The 21,207-nt window shown below is 43.9% G+C and overlaps 1 protein-coding gene across 2 annotated transcripts in view; it reads left to right on the forward strand.

Moving 5' to 3' along the window:
* Positions 1–10,140, forward strand: part of PTCHD4 (patched domain containing 4) — a 32,182-nt gene extending 22,042 nt beyond the window's left edge. For both annotated transcript variants that reach the window (XM_033145569.1, XM_033145570.1), the window contains exon 3: positions 8,373–10,140. In XM_033145569.1, the coding sequence (XP_033001460.1) occupies positions 8,373–10,006 (1,634 nt within the window). In that variant the 3' untranslated portion in view covers positions 10,007–10,140. The remainder of the gene's footprint in view (positions 1–8,372) is intronic.
* Positions 10,141–21,207: the final 11,067 nt, after the last annotated feature.

Consider the following 21,207-nt stretch of genomic DNA (forward strand, 5'->3'; position numbering starts at 1 on the left):
CAGTGGGCAAAAAAAGAAAGAGGGGGGAAAAAGAGCTGGATAAGGAGGAGAACCCGTGGGACACATCTTTGCATGCAAATGCTGGGAATGACAAGGAAGGGTATCTTGGAGGTGATGTCACTGTATACGTGAAAGAGGACAGAGTCAAACCAGCTTGAAATCCCAGAGGGGCAGACTATATTAAGGAATAAGATAACACGCAGGAGAAGCAAATGTATTATAAACCAGAAAGGGAAGTTGGGGGAAGTCATGGGGTGGGGGATATTTTGAAACTTAGTTTGTGATTATATTATCAGTAGTGATTATGTTAAAATTTGTTGTAAAACCTAATAAAAATATTTAACAAAAAAAAAAATCCCAGAGGGGCAGAATCCAGCACATAATCTTTTTGGTGGCAATAGCCATTTCAAGGATACACTATCACCCCCCTGACCCAAATCCTCAGAGACAATCCTGAGATGGAGTAAAGTTAATGAGGTATCCAAAAGAGAAGAGTTGTTGCAAAAGCTACCCTCACGTTGACATTTATGAGAAAGAGGTAAAACATACAATCTAAATGACCATGCCCCAGAAGAGCTGCTCCTGGAACCTACCAGAGGAGAAGTGAGCCTAGAAGTGGATCTGGTGCAAGATGCAAGCATTTGTGGAAGTGATTTGGAACCTTGAACCAATTCAGCATGTATGTCAGAGGACAATCGCCAGCAAAGACAGTCACATTTGACTCCCAAAGAGAAAAATTCTGGGGGGGGGGGGGGAAACGAGGCTATTGACAAAAAAGGAAGTTGAAGAGGAAAGTCAAATCTCTCCAAGCCCCAAGAGGATGCCAGCACAGGTAACAAGCAAAGTCAAGGGTGCTCTTAGGAGGCAAGAAGGCAGCTGTCAGAAAATGGAAATCTTGGCCGAGTGAGCAAAACAGAGCAGAACACAAAGCTTGGCAAAAGAAATGCTTGCAGACAATAAGAGATGCTAAAAATAAAATACTGAGAGTCATGTACAAAGAAGCAAGTCCAAAAATAAAAAACCCGTTAAATATTTTGGGGTTAGGACAGGGAAAGCTCTCCTGCCCAGGTAGTGATTGAAGTTGGAAATGAGCCTGTAGAAGTTTATTCCCCCCTTCCTTGTGGGAGGCTCCTGAGAAACCTGGGAGCTTGGATTGCAAGCCAGACTCAGGTGAAGTGCTGGCGCATCTCTAGCAAGGTTTCAACTCTTCAAGCGTTGCTGGCAAAATGATGTTACTATCAATCTTTGCAATCTTTTTGTTTGGGTGTTTGGCAAAACAAAATGCAACTTTTAACTCTTTGTAGGCATGTTGGCTCAATTCTAATCTCTTTGCAGGACACATTTACTTTTTTGTATCCCTGTGTGTGTGTGTGTGTAGTATCTCCTGCAAACCTCTCCTTGCCATCTGTTCCTGTGTAGATAATTCCTGTTAAGGTGACACCGTACAATCATAATCCGGAGTCTCCTTTTTACCTCTTTGTGTTTGCTAATCCTGTTCCTCAAACAGTCAAAACACAAATAATCTTCTAACTGACAACTAAGGCCTCACAGCTATTCCCAAAGGGAAAGCTGCAAAAGTTGCATCCTGGCACACAGCCCACAGAAGTTTGCTCCATTTGATGTGGAAAAGGGAAGCAGGAGGGGGGTGTGTGTGTGTGTGTGTGTGAGAGAGAGAGAGAGAGAGAGAGAGAGATAACATGACTCCACTCTTCTTTTGAATGCCTAGGTAAAGGTAAAGGGACCCCTGACCATCAGGTCCAGTCGTGTCCGACTCTGGGGTTGCGGCGCTCATCTCGCTCTTGCAAGAGCAGCCCTAGAACTGGAAGAATGGAGCAGGGTATACTTTTCAGGCTGGAGGTGCCTCATTCAAGTCCTGAAAAGCATTTTCAGAACCCACACTATCAGAAGACACAGTGCATAGGCCAATAGCCCAGTTCCTTTGTGGACCCTCCAGCTCCTTTGGTGCACTTGTACCCCTGGCAACCCACACGATTCCCCTGCCCCCGTGTTGCCTGCTAGGCCAGCCCTTCTGGTTAGCATCCAGGTGACCTCAAAACCTCTTCTCCTCTTTCTGCCACTCATCATCCTTTTATACCTTGGCATCATACGTTAAGGATGGCCTCTCCCCATACAGACTGACCCAGACCCTGTGCTTGTCACCCAAGGCCCTTCTCTATGTCCCCACCCCTGCCTAAGAGATTCGGGGGGGGGGGGTCCCACATGAGAATGGGCCTGCCTGTAAAATGCTCTCCCCAGAGAGGCTCGCTTGGCGCCATCATTACATGTCTTTAGACACCAGGCAAAAACATTCCTCTTTACCCAGACCTTCGGTTGTTAAACAGTTGATGGCCTTTTAAAAGGGTGGGGGGACTGTTATGATTTTTTTCTGCAGTTGTTTCATCATCATCATCATCTTCATCATAGGTCATAGCACCCATCCCACTTGGGAGCTCTGGGATGCCTGCCAGCTTACAGTTCAGGCCATTGGCCCTAAACTCCTCAAGCCCACCCCACCCCAAGGCCTGGTGTTTCCAGCTTGTTCTAGAATTTCAATGGCTTTATTGAACAACCTCTGAGATGGAGGTAATCCTGAAAGGAAAAGAGCCCATAAAAAGCTATTCACGATGGTTTATTATTGGGTAACTGTAGATATTTCTCCTTTACATTAATACACTTTTGTCTTAATGTATTGCAGATGAGAAGTGGCAGCATTTTTCGATAATCCTGTGTTTCATTGAGGAGATGCTGTAAATTTAGTTTCAATCATGATGAAAGCATGATTAAATCAAGAACACCCTAAGTCAATATAATCCAGCTTGCAAAGCTCAAGGATACAGATAGAGTCGACTCCACATGTACTTTGCATTTGAGAGTGTTTGAAAGCTACGTACTTTCTTTTCTAAAATATATCTCATTAATATTGTAGCCCTGACCAGCATGAAAGAATTAATGAAGAATTCTTCAAGAGCTCATCAAATGTGAAGGGTTTTTGTTTTTTAAAAAACAAAAACGCTGTAACAAAAGAGAGCCTTTGCAGTAGAATAACAAATCCACTATAGTTCTCAAAGCCAACTTCCTCCAGAACTAATTAAGTGGAACTAAGCCAGAGAAGATGGTCAGGGCCACTGAATTTTGCTGTTTTGCATGATGCTGTAAATTTAGGGCACTTCATTTTTGGTAGACTTACTCTGAATTTTCACAAGACGAATCGTAATCCTTATTTCTTTTGCACCAATCCTTCCTTTTTTGTTGAGAACCTGCTTTGCCTAATAAATTTCCTGTTTGCCTTGAGGGTACAAAAAACAAATGTTCTGAGGTTCTGTTTGTTTAAATTATGTATTTTCCTCTTAATAGAATTCCTGTTTGGGAGCTCCCTAGTCCATCAGGCGGGGGCTAGAAGAAGCTGCAGCTTCCTTCAGCACAATTCAACTCAAGGGAAAAGATGCTCCATTTATAGTTCTTGTTTTCCTTTCTTTCCAGGGAGGCAGTCTGTATTGAGAATACTCCCTCCTGCACTTTGTATACAAACTATTCCCGCAGAGGAGAAACTGCTCTGCTTTTGTGAGCATCTCTTCATCTACTTCCTGTACGGACAATCAAATGATCATTGGTTGCATGGAGCCTCTTTTTTGAACTTTGACAGGTTTCTGTCATCTGATGTTATAACAGCATGTGATTGATAGGTGGGCAGGATCACCAACCTGTAGAAGTTTTCCTGTGAAGGGAAAAGGATCTGGCCTGCTGGTCATGTCCAACTCCACACCCCTGTGTGAAGTCACAGAAGCACAAATGCCGGTTTATTGCGCTCCCTCTCTTAAGAGCTTTGCGTAGTTCATCTCTCACAGGTACAGAAGAGACAAACTAGGACTCTCTCTGCCCCTCCCACTTCAACATTTCTAAAGAACATTAAGAAAACTTTTCTTTAAATTGAGCCCTTAAGCATGTTGCACTTATTCTAAAGGCATTTTTAAGGACTTGAACCACAAGTGGAAGTCCTTATAATTTATTATTATTAATTAATCTCTTTCCCACCCTTCCTCCCAAAGGAGCCCAAGGAGCCAAACACCAAAGTGGGGGAAAATAAAATTAAAACATATTTTAAGGCATTGTGAATATTAAAAAACAAACAAACCCAGGTACACCGGTCACATACTCTCACAGCTAATAATTTCAAGGTTGCCAGGAAAAATGTATTTCAGCCATCAAATGCCTGGAAAAACCTGAATGAAAGTTAATAATGATGTTATGCACATTTCCTACTGCTCTTCTCCTTGACGCCTGCAATTATTAGTTTAGTAATATCTTTCTGCTGTATTGTTAGCACTAAGAATATAATGAAAGGACATCTTAAGAGCCTTCTTGGATTCGACCAAAGGCCCATCATCATAGCTGTCAACCCTCCCTGCTGTTTCCCAATGCTATAACAAGGGGATTTCCCGCAAAAAAGGGAAAGGTTGACAGCTATGCCCATCATGCATGAGGGTGTTGTTTTCACAGTGGCCAGAGAGATGCCTATGGGAATCCCCCAGAAGCCAAACCTCAGAGCCACAACGCAATTCCTGCTTAGGGTTCCCAGTCAATGGTGTTCAGTCCCTCCTCAGCCAAGGCCAGTCACTGCTTCTTAGCCTAGCCCACCTCACTTGGTTGTGAGGATAAAATGGGGATGTGGAGCCCTTTGATGAAATCAGCATCATGACTAGAGGCTGTCGAGAGCTTTGTCCTCGATGAATTTGTCTAGTCCTCTTTGGAGGCCATCAAGGTTGGTGGTCACCCCTGAATCTTAAGTAGTTGAACTATGAGCTTTGGGAAGAAGGAGTTGTATCTGTTACCTGCACCTGGCTCATGACGTCCCTTCCTCACCCCTCCCCTGCAGTTTGGCCGCAAAGGCTTTCTTGAGCCTAATAACAGAGCAGGGGCTGGGCTGAGGGATTTCACTCTTCAGGAAAAGTGCAGCAGAGGAAGGCAATGTTATCCTCTAGCAAGGTTGTTGCAGCCTCAGACATCCATCACTCCTTTGCTTCTGGACACCGTGGGATGTTGGCTCTCCAAGGAGATGCCATTTATAAACACAGCAGTTTTTGTGTGATCAATCATTAGGTGACCATTTTTGCTGGCCTAGACTCATGCACGAAGGGCCACAGGAGTGTACCTTGCAGCAATACTTCACTGCCAGGTGGCACAATGGGTCCGTGCATCTGGCTGTTAACCAGAAGGTTGGTGGTTTGAGCCTCCCCAGGGATGGCTTGGGGGGGGGGACTAGATGGCCCTTTCCAATCAATCAATCAATCAACCAACCAATTAATTGAAAAGCCAGTCAAGGAGGCTGGGCTAGGCATGCAAACTTTGCAGGCGCTTTATAGGTTGAAAAGTGAGCCTTCTCTTAGGCACATAACCAATCGCTTTGTTTGTGCCCACTCCTTTCCTTCCTTCTTTTTGGCAGGTATAAAGCACAGCCTCCTTTTCATTTCCTGCTGTTCTCTTGCTGTGCCTGTTGGCCTGGCAAAAAGCAAAGTTAATTAGTCCACCTCCCTAGGCACAATGGGAACTGCATTTAGACAGAAAGCAGGAAAACAGAATGCTGCAGGCTTGTGCCTTCTGCCCTATTCCTGTAGACATCGAGAGCAAAGCTCCTTTAACAGAAGATTGCAGTCCTGTGTGTGTAGCAGCAGCAGCAAAAAGATGGCCAGTAGCTTAAAATACAGTTTCACATCTTCCTTGGTAAACAGACTAGAAATGTTTAGTTCTTTGATAGTCATCACACAGTCCACTTTGCTGTGCCTTGTGCAAGTTTTGTTTAAAATAGTTTGCTTTTATTTGTTTTATTTCATGTTTTATTTCAGAGTTATTAGCTGATGTTTCCTTTCTGATTTTTAGGGGGGGAGAGCTCAAATACAACATTTAAATTATACATTTATATTTTTAGTATAAAAGCTAACATTTAGGAAAGTATTATTTTGAGCAGTAAGATGACCACTTTAAATTCCCCAGCCAATACATTAAATTTTTTTTAAAAAATGAAGCATTAATGATATTTCCCCCCAACATCCAGTCCTTTCATACCTTCCAACATTTTTTTGCATGAGTTCTTATAAGCTAATCTAGTCTGATTCACTTCTACATGCTAAATCACTGAAACTCTCTGCCAATGTTCTGTGCTTTATTTTTTATTCAGAATTCATTATATACAAAGAAGGAAAAAGAAAACAAAAAAGGTTAGCACTTTGGTGTTCATTCATTGCATTCTTTTGATGACATAAGTCCCTACAAAAAGAAATGGCTTAACTCCTACACATTCTTAAACCTCAAACTTCATATGGCTGTAAGGAATGGGGCAGGGGGTTAAATGCCAATTGTATCACGCAGAGACTGTTGTGCTTTAAGAAGCAGGGTTTATTTGCCTGTTTACACCTTCTGCAGGGAGGAAGTGCAGATCTTACAGTATGGCCCAAAGCATTGTGGGCGACCTTTCCCTCTCTCCTGCCAAGGTGGATCTCAGCCCTACTCCCTCCTTCTTCTTCCCAAGAATCTCTGCTTCCAAACTCCCTTTTCCTACCCCCCCCCCCAACAAACACATCATCTCCTTGGTAACATCTCATTCCCCAGGCGAAAGGATTCTTCTCCTCAAAGGCCCATCATTGTTCCCCTTTATTATTTATTAAATTACACCACGTTACTCCCAGATATGTGGGCACAGGAGGGCAGCCTAGGAGGCATTAGGGGAAATGGAGTTCTTGTTCTTTTCACACAACGTATCTCCACAGGCAGGAGCAGCAGGAGAGAGTTGACTTCCCATGGGAATCATGACGTTGTCTCTGGGGGCAGGGAACTGCAAGGGCTACACTCTCTCTAATTTTATGTTATGCCTTGCCCACATGGCAGCCATTTTGTAACTGGTGCCCACAATGCACTCTCACAGTTCAAAATGTGGCCACGAGTCCCAAAAGGTTGGCAGCTCTTGAGTTCCATGGCAGCACTGAGCTCACTGGGCAATTTGGACTGAATGACCCCTGCAGGCTTATCACACTCCACTCTATTTCTCTGCGTCATGTGACTCAAGTGAGGCTGTTCAGGTTCTGGGCTGGTGCTTGTTTAAAAATGTAGAACTGCTACCTTGAACCAAGTTTAGGATCAGTTTTGGGCACAGAAATTTACTTGGTTGCTCTGTAGGATGACCTCTGACATCTTGCAGCAGGTTTCAATACCATTGACCTTGGTATCTTGCTGGAATGGCTATCCAAGTAGGATTACAGTCCTATTCGCATTATTGTATTCAGAGATGTTGTTTGACCTTGTGAGCCCTCAACTCCTAGGGGCCATGGGAGCTTTGACCCCCCACAATAATATTTTTGAGGGGGCTGGGCCCCCCAAAGTTGATGGGCATTCCAATTCAAATAGTGTGTGTGCATTGTGTCATGTGATTGATTATGTTGGGCAGGACTTACCTGGGCCCCCACAATCTTATATTCAAGTTGGCACCCCGGCCCTCAGTGTGCCACAGGGTTTGATCCCCCTCTTCCCCCACTGTTTAACATCTGCACGAAATCAAAGTGGGGTCGTCCAGAGTTTTGGAGTGCAGTGACAGCAGTGTGTAGTTCTATTTCTCCTTTACATATGCAGGGTTTGCCATGGGTGTGCAAGACGAATGTCTGACCTCAGTCATGGAGTGGATGAAAACCAACTGGCTGAAGCTTAATCCAGATAAAGAGTGAGACATTGTTAGTGAGTGGTTTCCTAGATCAGATGGGTGCAGAGGTGGACTTTGATAATCTTTCATAATACGGCACCCAGTGCAAGGCTAAAATTTAGCCTCCCCAAATGGATCTTCTCCATTTGGCATCCCCTTCGATCAGCACCCTTGATGGGGAACCACCTGTACTGCCCTAAATCTGGTGCTGGATGGGTGGAGCCTAACCTGGTGCGGAAGCGGTACACTGCCTCTGAAGGAGCAGCTGTGTAGCCTGGGCCCACCATTGTCACTTGAGACAAGTGGCCTCCGTGGTGGTCCTGCTACGCTCCTATCTGCACAGGGATAGCCTGACTTCTGTTGTTCTGCAATATAATAAATCTAAATAAATATATTATGTGTTACATTTTGCATCAGTTATATGTAGAGATATCAAGATCATTCATAAGTGTGAATGATCTTGATATCTGAAGAAGTGTGCATGCACACGAAAGCTCATACCAAAAACAAACTTAGTTGGTCTCTATGGTGCTACTGGAAGGAATTTTTATTTTATTTTATTTTGGTTTGACTATGGCAGACCAACACGGCTACCTACCTGTAACTGTATTCATAAGCACAGTTGGAGAAAGAAATGTGATAATCAATGAAAAGAAATTAATAGATGTCCCTGTTGTCATTGCTATAGGTCATGGAACAAAAGGAGTGTTTGAACTTCTGTCAGGGTGGCGCCGAACCAGAGAAAGCCTGCCATTCAAAGACAGGGTTGCCGACGCCTACTCTGATGTGATGGTCTCCTACACCATGACAAGCACCTTGTACTTCATCGCCTTTGGCATGGGTGCTAGTCCTTTCACCAATATTGAGGCTGTGAAAGTCTTCTGCCAGAATATGTGCATCTCCATCCTGTTGAACTACTTCTACATCTTCTCCTTCTTTGGTTCCTGCCTGGTCTTTGCTGGACAGTTGGAGCAGAATCGGTACCACAGCATCTTCTGCTGTAAAATCCCCTCAGCAGAATACCTGGAAAGGAAGCCTATTTGGTTCCAAACCATGATGAGTGATGGCTACCACCACTCTTCTCACCACGAAACTGATCCGTACCAGAACCACTTTATTCAACATTTCCTCCGGGAGCATTACAATGAATGGATTACTAATATCTATGTTAAGCCGTTTGTGGTGATACTGTATCTCATTTATGCTTCCTTTTCCTTTATGGGCTGCTTACAGATCAGTGATGGAGCCAATATTATCAATCTTCTCTCCAGCAATTCTCCAAGTGTCTCCTATGCTGTCGTTCAACAGAAGTACTTCAGCAACTACAGCCCAGTGATAGGGTTCTATATCTACGAGCCCCTTGAGTACTGGAACGGCACCGTCCAAGATGACTTAAAGAAGCTGACTGAAGGTTTCAACACCCTGTCCTGGATTCAACAGTATTACCAATATCTGAAAGCTGGGAATATTAGTGCCACCAACAAAAGCTACTTCCATAGCATCCTGCAAAGCTCCTTTTTAAGAAAGCCAGAATTCCAGCACTTCAAAAATGACATCATTTTTTCCAAGGCTGGAAATGTTAATAGCATAATTGCATCCCGCATGTACCTTGTGGCTAGGACTAGTGAAAAAACACAGAGAGATGTCATAGAGTTACTGGAGAAGCTGAGACCTCTGTCTCTGAAGCAGAGCATCAAGTTCATTGTGTTCAACCCCACCTTTGTCTTCATGGACCAATACAGCCTCTCTGTAACCATGCCGGTCTTGATTTCAAGCTTTGGCATCTTACTGGTGTTGCTGCTTACCTTCTTCCTGGTTATCCATCCTCTAGGGAACTTCTGGTTAATTCTCACTGTCACCTCAATAGAGTTGGGTGTTCTCGGCTTGATGACTCTGTGGAATGTTGACATGGATTGCATTTCCACGCTGTGCCTTATTTACACTTTGAATTTTTCCATAGATCACTGTGCACCCCTGCTTTACACATTTGTACTAGCAACTGAGCACACCCGAACTCAGTGTATCAAAAACTCCCTCCAAGAACACGGAACAGCAATTTTGCAAAACGTTACTTCTTTTCTTATTGGGTTGGTCCCCCTCCTTTTCGTGCCTTCAAACTTGACCTTCACACTGTTCAAATGCTTGCTGCTCACTGGCAGTTGCACACTTCTGCACTGTTTTGTAATCTTACCTGTCTTCCTAACATTTTTCCCACCCTCCAAAAAGCACCACAAGAAAAAGAAGCGAGCCAAACGAAAGGAGCGGGAAGAGATTGAGTGCATAGAAGTTCAAGAGAATCCTGATCACGTGACAGCAGTCTGAGTCACGCAGAACTACGTGGTTTTTAATTGCAAAAAGAAATGCTACACTGAGCTGGAGGGAAAGTAGAGCAAAGATCTCCACTGCTTGCGCTGGCCCACACGAAACAAGTCTAAGGAAGCCCCCAAAAGGAGTATTTGTGGAGGTGAAAGTGTTGTTAAATAATAACCGGAGGTGTTTTTTCCTCCTTTTAATGGTAGAGGAGGAAAACAAGCCCCAAACTTCCCCTATGATCCTCTCAATTCACTGAGGGAAATGTTCAACAATACCCTATAATACAAATGGAAGTTGCTGGGTAATATCTGTTGGTGTCCCTCTGCTGATGGAAGGCACCCCTCAGTGGAATGGGAAGAGAGGCCATTTTGGGCCATTTCCCCTCCCCTGCAGCATTTCCTAAACCGGCTGTGTAGGGTTGTGGGGCTCTCTAGAACAGATACAGGGGCTGGGCAAGGGGCTGAAGGGGGAGGCAGAACAATGGACTAGAATCACTCTAGAATGCTCTCCCACTGATGGATGTCTTTCAACAGCACAGAGACCCCGCTGGGCACCATGCCATATTGCCAAGTTCCATTACCAATAATAGAAAGGTGACAAGAGTTTCAAACAGGAAAAGGTAACTAACAAAAATAGAGGGAAAGTAGTTATGGTCATAATATGGAGCATGTTTATTTCAAGAGATTGGTCTAAGTAAAACCTATGCAGTTGGAAAGTAAATGTTCAGTAAATCAAAGCCAAAGTACTTCCCTATGTGCCACCATGAAAAACTGTGCCGTTTGTTCAGAGAGCAAACCTATGGTCGCCTAAAATTAAAATACTGTATGCATTGGAGAGAAATTGGCTAAGCAGGCCTTTGGCGATACTCCCAGGGCAGTTGAGACCATCAGAGGCAGCCCTGCGTATGACAGCCTGAATTCTAAGAGACTCCCCTGGCTGCACCACCTGTATTTTTGCAGTGCTGTCCTTTGGCTTCCTACACAGCCTCTGTACCAACATTAGACCAGAATACTAATTAGGCAGATGTGTCCACTGTCGCAATAGCTGAGGCTCCAAAGACACAGCATGGAGATCACTTTGTGCCTGAATCAAAAGTATTGAGCACAGAGCAAAGGCAAGCGCCACGTGGGAAGTTCAAAGTGAAATGCAATTTCCCTGCCCTGAAATATTCTCTAAATTGCGCATCTTGTGTTTCACATCTTGGCAAACTGATAGTTGATGATGCCTTTTGCCACAAAATATACCAATAATGAGAGTTATTAAACCTAAAGGCACCAGCTGCTTGGGAAATTGGTTTTTATGCAGCATTACTATTAAATGCCTGATAGAATGTCTGAGGCAAAGCAAAGCTTTATGGCTGTTGAGAATTATAGATGAACGCAGTAAATTTGTCTCTTACTGCATGAGATTAGAGTTATACTATTACAAAAGGGTAGTCTCTGCTTTACAAAGTATACAAGCTTAGAAGTGCAAGAGAAGGAATGGAAAGAGAGTGAGCCAATAATACTCAGATAGGGTGATATTCTGCCCTGAGTTAAGCCACGTATTTCTCTCTTCCGAAAAGCGTTTTAGAAAGTGTTTGCTTCCTGCATTCTTGAATGCAATCTAGCCTTGCATAAACAATGTCTTCCTGCAATATATTCCATATGTTACAATCACTGTTTAAAAAAAATGTCAAAGAGAGTGTGAGGAGGGGATTCATCCCTTTCGAAGGAGGTCCAGACAGACTACCCAGTCCTTCCATGCATGTGACTGTGTTTGTAAGAGGGGACTGACACACAGTGGAGTCCTCCCCTCCTTCCCCAGCTGCCCCTTAAATAAGGTGGGGTGAGTAAATCCTAAGCAAAATCCTGGGGACGAGGTGAAGTGCTCACGATTCTCCCACAGAAAGTAATCACAAGTCCAATTATTGGCAATCCAGGGGAGAAAGAGGGCTTCAGTGAACCCTGTATTGATCCATGGCCCACGTGTAGCCACGCCCCATGTTCTTGGTTGTAGCTGCTAACTTAACCTCCATGACACCAATGCTGTAAACAGATTCTGATTAGCAAGTGTGTCTGATCCAAAGCCATATTCTGTAAAAAAACAAAACAAAACAAAACAAAACAAAAACATATTATGTCATACTGAGTCAGACCATCTAATTCTTATTCCGACTGGTGGTAGCAGTTTAAGATTGCAGGCAGATTTCCCTTAACTGGAGATGCCAGGGATTTAATCTGCGATGTTCTACATGCAGAGGATGCATTCTAGCAAAGCACTGTTATGACTCCGCATCTAAAGTATTGCGGCTAACTATTACCCTGCTTATACATTTTCCGTCTCCATTGATTTTATTTTATGAAAAGCATATCCTAAAAAATGTAACCGCTCTCAAAATCCCCATAAATTCCATCTGCTGCCACAAGATGCTAACATTTTTCATTTATTTTCTCTGTTGTCAACATCAGTATCTGAAATATTTAAATCCAAGCTGAAAAGTTGAACTTAGTGTGGAATTTGTCTGCTCTTAATCTGGACGTTCACCATTTGGTTGAAATATTCTCATTGGCAGGTCTTTGTCTACAGCATTTGAAGACTCAAGTATTCTCACCTGGTAAATCAGCATTTTAAATTATGAGCAACACCTTAATTTGTCACATTTTGGTACATCAAATCTTTTGAATCTTGATTTTGTAACAGGCTACATTTTAAAATCTTGTCATGCCAAAATCAGGGATGGGTGGGAAGAAGATGGGCATTGCTGCATGTGTCGAGGACTCACATACTCATTCATCACAATCTCTTGTCTTCCTGAACCCATTCAGACGACAACAGGTGAGGTCCAAGCACGGTGAGAGGGGAAGAGAGGATACTTTACCTGAGGCCAGCCGGGGGTGGGTGGGTGGGTGGGCTGCCTGGGGTACCATGCAGAAAAGGCTGAGGCTACTGATTGCCCATCTGATTGCCCTGTATTAGCCCTATGATCAAAGTTATGTGTTAGATGCATTGGGTGGCATCTCTCCTGTTCCATCCCCACCGCCAGGCCTCAGTGCCCTTCACCTGTTGGAGGTTGAAGGTGTGCAGCAAGGAACCCAGTAAACCTGTGCCGTCTTCCTGCATGATTTAGATGGTTGATTCTGCAGGGCTCTTGAGCACTTGGAGGCCAAGAGACAAGGATGCAGCTCATGGCAAGGACAATTGGACAGAGTTTATATTTCTCTATATCTATATGGTGACATTTCCTGGAGCCAAACAGAAGTAGTGTTAGAATGTGTATACATGTTTATGTTTGTTTGTTTGTTTGTTTGTTTGTTTGTGTGTGTGTGTGTGCAGATAGATAGATAGGTAATGTGCTTGCTTGTGCAGGAAACTCTAGGAACAGTAGTTTGAAAAAGTGGTGTACCTTTCTATCTCTCTCTTGTGACATAATCTGTCAAGCACTAAAAGAGATCCTTTGTTCTTCATTCATTTCCTACATTCATAGGCAGGAGGAGACTACAAGGTATGGTAGTAGGAATGAGGGACTAGCACCATAAGAATCTGGTAGATGGAGGGCCAAACTACAAGTGGTCACACTTAAATTGTGTGAGTATATTTTACATTTACAAATAGAAGCTTCCCAGGGAGAACAGGGCTAAGGCCATTGTGCCAGGCAGGAGGAACACAGAGCTACTACCACAGTCCCAAAGAAAATCTCCCCTGAAGCTGCTGCTTGAATTACAGTACTAGGGATCCCACTGCTACCAAAGGGTGCTTTCCTCCCAATGCAAACAGCAGCTTGGGGGGAGACCGTTTGCAGGAGGACCACGGCATGGGAAGACTGGATTAACTCCCCTACTACAGGCCGTTGCCCTAGTCATAGTTGCATCTACTGTTTGCTAAAAGGTTATCTTGTAAGTTCTAAAAATCCAGGAGGCCTTCTCTCTCCTTCTCCCCCACCTCTTTATCTCTGTCTCTGTTACAGTTTTTTACTGAGCCCATAGAAATGAGCTTGAGCATATCATACAGAAAGAGGCCAACACCTTCTACCTTGCAAATCATTCATTATACAAAGAATATGCCCGTTCTCACCTGTTTCCAGGCAAGTTCCTTCCACTGCTTTGAAGGCAGGGGTGTAGGAAGGGGGTGGGGGCGGTGGACTGCCCCAGGTGTCATTTCATCACCTTGATGCAATTCATCAGCTTCAAAATAATATATATATATCAGTCCATAACCAGGAAGTAGTCAACAAAACGAATTGCTGGCAGGGAACACCATGACGCCTTTCAATGGATGATGTCCAAGACAGTATATCCGGATTGAATCAATTGTTTCAAAGATGAATCTTCGTCAGCTGATGATGAAATTGAATACATTACATACAATGAATGACAACAAAAATAATACTGAGCAACCTGCATATTAAATAATGAATAAATAATAAATGAGGAATACATACCAAATAGTTTTAAATAGAATATCCATACAGGTAAATGTAATATGAGAGGTTACTGCGACAACAAGAAACCAGGTTGGTTGATTTATTCAAATCCACACATCACATCCGGGGTGGTTGAATTCAGAGCTAGATTTCAACTGTTTTATTTAAAGTTTGTAATTTTATGGTCTCAGCTTGCGTTGTGATGCCAGATTTTATACTCTGTACCTTTAAATTTTCTTACACTGTCCTTAATTATTTGTTATTTCCCACACCTGTGGATAACCTTATAAGTTCTTTACATCTGTGTTATCAGTATCAGTTAGCTACACTGGTTAGTGAGCTCTGATCCACAAGTATTACATTTACCTGTATGGATATTCTATTTAAAACTATTTGGTATGTATTCCTCATTTATTATTTACTAGCTGGCCCGGCCACGCGTTGCTGTGGTTTTTTTTGGTTTTTTAAATTCTGACCCTGAAAGTATTCTGGAAGCTCCTGTTTTCGTTCTTTGCTGTCCCTCTAGAGCAGGGGTCAGCAACCTTTTTCAGGTGGGCCGGTCCACTGTCCCTCAGACCATGTGAATGAATGAATTCCTATGCCCCACAAATAACCCAGAGATGCATTTTACATAAAAGTACACATTGGTCGGTGGTATTGATCACTTGGGACTGTGTGTGTTGAACATGCGAAGCTGCGGCGGCCATTTTAGGTGAGGGCACTTGGGAAATTTTAAAATGCCTGTGAGTGTGCAGCGGCCATTTTAAGTGAGGGCACTGGGCACCTTATGGAGGCCTACTGCGGGCTCTGATGACATCAGCAGGCAATCCATGTTTCTATTGGAGTCTTCATTCCTTTTGCTGGTGAGGTATAATAGGCGCACCACTTTCCCCCCTTTATCCTTTATTTTAGGTATGACAGGTGTGTTGTTGTTTTTAATTTTGATTATGCTAGATCCTTCCTTGATGGTCAAGTTACGCTTTGTCCTAATTTGATGCTGTTTGGTGCAGCGGTTACGGAGAACATAGGTTTCCGGCGTACACGCAATGGCAACATTTATATATATATATATGTAGATTCATTATTTAATATGCAGGTTGCTCAGTATTATTTTTGTTGTCATTCATTGTATGTAATGTATTCAATTTCATCATCGGCTGACAAAGATTCATCTTCAAAACAATTGATTCAATCCGGATATACTGTCTTGGACATCATCCATTGAAAGGTGTCATGGTGTTCCCTGCCAGCAATTCATTTCGTTGACTACTTCTTGGTTATGGACTGATATATATATTATTTTGAAGCTGATGAATTGTAATTTTGGATGACATTCTACTACTAATAATAACACATTTACTATATTCATTAGCCATGTGCTGCAGCTGTATTTGAGCATGTGATAAAGGAAGGCAAGAGGAAAACATTTTGAGAGGACCTGAAAGAGAACATATGCCTCTTTCAAGATACCATTGTAGCTTATCAATGTATTAATTTTTTTGCATTAATACTGTATCTCTGTTACATAGAATTTTTGACAGAAATTTTATTGCGGCTATAAGCCCATATAGACATATAAACATAAACATAGCGAGGAACAAGGCATAAAAACACAGGGATGCACAGAAATCACAATGACAGAATATCGTACCACGGCCGTCGGAAGTAAACCTACATCTAGTAGTATTCAAACTGCAATCTAGAGGGAAAATGCTAAAAAACAACAACAAAAAACCTTTATTAGTCATGTAGTTGGCCGTTTCGCCTTTTTTGGGACAAAACAGAGTTTAAAAACCTTGCCACTTGCAAGGTTATATAAGGATCATGGTCTTGCAAAATTAGGGCAAGGTGAGACTCTGCTGGTGTACCCACAATTTTCTGAATTATTGGTCTTAGTAGATTTGCCCGGGCGTCTCTGTGCAGAGGGCAAGAAAAGATTATATGATGAAGTGACTCCATCGACTTATTGTTGCAGACACATGAAGCAGAAACTAGACTATGTCTCATTAAACTGCGCTTTAATAAATGCAAATCGATGAGAAGCAGTGGCAAGAGAGGATAGGTATGCTGGAGCATGATGTAATGGAGTAATACCAATGTTCTGAGGCGAACAGACTCCCCCACCCAGCGTAAGATTACGTTGTAACTCATTATCGTCCATTCTCTGTTTAATGAGTCTTTTTGCTGAGACAAGGTCTAGTTTTAGGGAATCTGACAGAGAGATTCCCAACAGCCAAAGTTTGGTGTGGATTTTGCTGGCCCAAGGACTAACAAATTCATCATGCCAGAGGCATTGAGCAAGATGGTGGTTTGGTAGTCTGTGCCAGAGAGTTAGCCAATAATTGAAAACTCGTTTCCATAATAGAGTGTCTAGTGAGGGAATCTTTAGTTTCAATCGTATAGAAGCATTACTCACACATGGAGGAAGCTTTAGAAGGCGGCGAAGGAATTGATGTTGCAGCGTCTCCAGAGGTGCAAAGTTTGTCAAGGCGGCCCAGAGAGGGGCAGCATAAGTAAGAGTGGCAACTACTTTTGCGTTAAACACCTTTAGAGCCGAGGGGACATGTAATGCCCCATCTGCAAAGAAAAACTGAAGAAGTGCATGGGATAAGGATTTGCCCTTGGTAAGTAGATGTTGAATTTGAGATTTCCCACTCAGATTATATTGAAAAGAGATCCCCAAGTATTGGAACTTAAGGACCTGTTCTATTTTTACACCACCAAGCTTCCACCTATAAAGTTTCCGGTTTCTGGAAAAAAACAAAACTTTAGATTTTGAGTGGTTGATGGTCAGCTGGTTGGACTGACAATAAGCAGCAAAAATCTTTAATGCCCTGCTTAGACCAACTCTTGAATAGGAAAGAATCACCGCATCGTCCGCGTATAAAAGCAGCGGGCAGCGGTAGTCCGCGAGACGAGGGGCGTGGATGTTTGCAAGCAAGTCGTTTAGCGGCTCTCTCATGTCACTGATAAACAGATTAAAGAGGTAAGGTGCTAATATGCAACCCTGGCATACTCCTTTGTTTATCGGCACCTCATTTGTGAGGTCACCTGTTGGGGTGAGTCTCACTCTGGCGGCTGAACCATCGTGCAGTTGGATCATGAGCCATAAGAGCCTTCTGTCAATGCCCCTCCTTGCTAGTTTTCCCCCATATGATGTTTCTGGGGATGCTATCAAAGGCTGCCTTCAGATCTATGAAGGCGGCACAAAGGTGGCCCCGACTGGGGGCAGAGTACTTCCTAGCAAGATGGTAAAGGATTATTGCGTGGTCGATGGTAGAACAATTGGGTCTAAAACCTGCTTGTTTGTAGCCTATCAGATTGGACTCTTCTGCCCACTGAGTCAGTTTGGACAACAAAAAGTGGGCATAGATTTTCCCTATGATTGAAAGGAGGCTGATATTGCGATAATTCCCTGGATCAGCTGGAGAACCTTTTTTATAGATTGGAATTATAATAGCCTCCTTCCATGTCCTAGGAATGAGTCCGGTGGTATCGATAGCGTCAAAGGCCTTAGCCAGAGTTCCGGCTCACCATTCGGGATGTAATTTGATGGCCTCTGCTGGAACTAGGTCAGGCCCAGGGGAGAATTCTTGATCTGTCCTGTGTTTATAGCAAAGCTATACTCCATAGGCCTTAGTCTGCAGGAATCAAACTAACTTTGGAGACAACATTTGGAGACAACTTTGGAGAGTAGCTATGATCTTTTGCTGTTTGTATTAGCAACCCAAGGAATACGTGTGATTTATACTAGAGACAGGGCCATCTTGTCCATAGGGGCTGGTGGCATGGCGCGGCAGGGCGCCGGGCCCCCCAGGGGTGCCTCCACGAGCCCGCCGGCATACCGGGTGCCCCCTCCCCAACCCGCCCCCGCCCCCATGGGCGGGCAGGCTGCAAGCCGGCCGCCCTCACCTCCCGGAGCCCCAGCTGGAGCGCTGGAAGGGCGTGCAAAGCCCTGCGTCCCTCCAGCACCACGGGAGGGAGGCGGGTGGAGAGGTGGCACGCCGGGGGTGCCGAGGGATTGCCGCGCCACGGCGGCCGATCCCTGTAAGACGGCCCTGACTAGACATATATAGTAATAGTGCAGTATATAAATGTCTACTCAGATATAAGCCCCAGGAGAGCAATTCTATGCTCTGCAACTAGGTCTAGAACGATAATAAAAAATTTTGGGATGGCAGGGGCAAGAATAAGGGGGACATCCCCCCCCCCATGTTTCGTTATAAAAAGCACATCAGAGATGGTCTGAATCAAAATGTGGCTACAAATCAATATTTAAAGAGCTCAAAAACAACTATATATTTTTCTTTGTTTATCAGTCAGCCAGTAAATACATACTTTAGTAATTACCTTCAGTATGGGGAGATGTAAGCAAATATGTTCATCCCTGAGGTGCTACTTAATGCTACAAAAGAAGGGGGGTGGTAGAAATGGTAGCTGTTTGGAGGCTTGGTTGTGAGTTTGTTTGTGGGGGACCATGTGCTCTGCTGGAGAGCATGGTGTGAGTGGGAGGGGCTACTGCTGAGAGGAAGCCAGGCTGGAGGAGGAATCAGAATTGTAGAGTTGGAAGGGATCCCAACGGTCATCTAGTCCAACCCCTTGCATTGCAGTATGTGAGTTGTGGGATGATTTAGCAGCCAGCAGCAGCTTGACTTAGTTGCTTGCAGTCTCTGGGAGCTTGTGACCAGGACACATAAGCAGGGGCCTTGTGAGGGAGAGGGCTGGAGTGTGGTCCCGTGGTGGGCCTAGGACCGAGACTGGAGGCTGAGGGAGCTGCTACAGCACCCAGAAGTGCCTTGCTGGAGGAAAAGGCACAGCAACTTGAGGCCTTCCTATCTGCACTTTGAGCTACTGGGCAAGTTGAGGGATTTCTTGATAGAGCAGAGCAGTATGTCCAGAATGTGTGCACTTGTGAAGGGATCTGTGACCTGGAGCATGGAAGGCAGATGGAGAGTATATGGGTAAAAAATGCAGGAGAGAAAAAGACCAGTGACCTTATTGTGGGGGTCTGCTATATAGACCTCCAAGCCAGACTGAAGACTTGGATGATGCCTTCCTACAGCAGGTTACTAAACATTCAAAAAGGAGAGATATAGCAGTCATGGGGGACTTCAACTTCTCCAGTACCTGTTGGAACTCACACTTTGCCAGGAATGTAAGGTCCAAAAAATTCTTCCATTGCCTCACTGACAATTGCATTTCCAAGAAGGTGGAAGAAGGAACAAAGGGATCATCTTGTTTTGGACCTGCTCCTCACCAACAGGGAGGAACTGATTGATGAAGCAGAAGTAGGGGGAAATGATCCTGTTCTCATATTTGCTTCAGTGCTGTCGTCATGGTTCTGGGATGTCAAACCAATGGTACAATCTCAGGCCACTTTTATACTAACATCTTCTGGTACATTTTTTGAAGTTGGTGGAATTCAACATGCATTATGTTCTCTTTCAGCTCTTCCTTGAGGGTTTTCAAGGAAGTATAAATCAGGGGTGGGGAGCCTCCATCTATACTATCGATGGACTGCTTCCATTAGTGACTGCACAGATGTTTTCATCCATACTGCGTACATTTCTCAGAGAGCCATCCATCCCACCTCTGCTGCTTTGAAGGATGTCAATTTTGTAAGTACATTACAAATCATATTAGCATGGGACATCCATGAATTGTTTTGCCCAGCATCACAGATGTGTCTAAAATCAATATCATATCCATCTTCTGGGGAAATCGCTGTGCTTAGTTTGTTTCACAGGACTACATTTCCACTGGAGTGTAACTTCATGGAGATTTTTCTGCATGTAGTCAACAGAAAGGTTCTGAAGAATATTTGACCATTGCAAAATAAATAAATAAATCTTTGCAGAATGGGATGCACGGTGACTGTGTCAGTCTTCCTGGGCTGGTTTGCCTACAAAATTGTGTTGCAGCACTTGCTAGTGGGCTCATCCATGCTTCAACTTGTCTGTCCCGCTGCTTCCCCCCACCCCACCCCACCCCACCCCAGGAAAAGCAGCTCTTTTGTGCTCATGCAGAGCAAACGGCAATTTGGGTTTTCTCTGGATTGCTGTTTGCTCCAATTTAGAACTAAAGAACGAATTTTCCTTTCCATGGGAAAGGAATGAGGCAAGGGGGAAACCGCTCACGCCTAGGAAGGGTGGGTCAAGTGGGAAACTGCTTGGTCCCCTGCTTTCTAGGCATGGGAGAAGCAGCAGTGTGGACAAAGCTCTCAGAGTTTCATATCACTGTTTCACTCAACCCAACTTGCCTTTACGGGTGCCATCTTGATACCAATCTCTCTCCTGTGATGCCTTGTGCCTGCTGATGTGCTCTGTTGCGCTGCCTGTATGCATGCTCAAGGTGATTAGGCTTCTCTGATATGGCATAAAACCTATGTATGGGCGCTAGGACTTTCTATAAGACTTTCTTCTAATCTCTGTTGGTACATAGGATCCTTTTGGATATTAACATTTTAGCAGAAACAAATAATAGCTGTTCTGCTTTACACTGACAGTGGAATAGCAGCTCTGCTCCCATGCTTCATACACTCTGGAGCCCCGTGGACAGTCCTTCCTTCCCTTTGACCGATCAGGATTTCCCATCAACCATGATAGGCCAACTACTCCTGTGGAAATTGTGCAGCTAGCTGAGGTCTGAAAAATAACAGGAAGCGAGGTGTTTTCTTCAAAATGAGTGAGTGAACAAAGAATGTGGCTGCCCAGGAAGCAGACATTATGTACAGTCAATATCCAGCCTTGAAACTTCTTTGTCTGGTGCATATTCATCCAAGTCAAATGTATAGAGGCCATTGATTTGG

Source organism: Lacerta agilis, chromosome 3, assembly GCF_009819535.1.
Source record: "Lacerta agilis isolate rLacAgi1 chromosome 3, rLacAgi1.pri, whole genome shotgun sequence".
Taxonomy (NCBI): Eukaryota; Metazoa; Chordata; class Lepidosauria; order Squamata; family Lacertidae; genus Lacerta; species Lacerta agilis.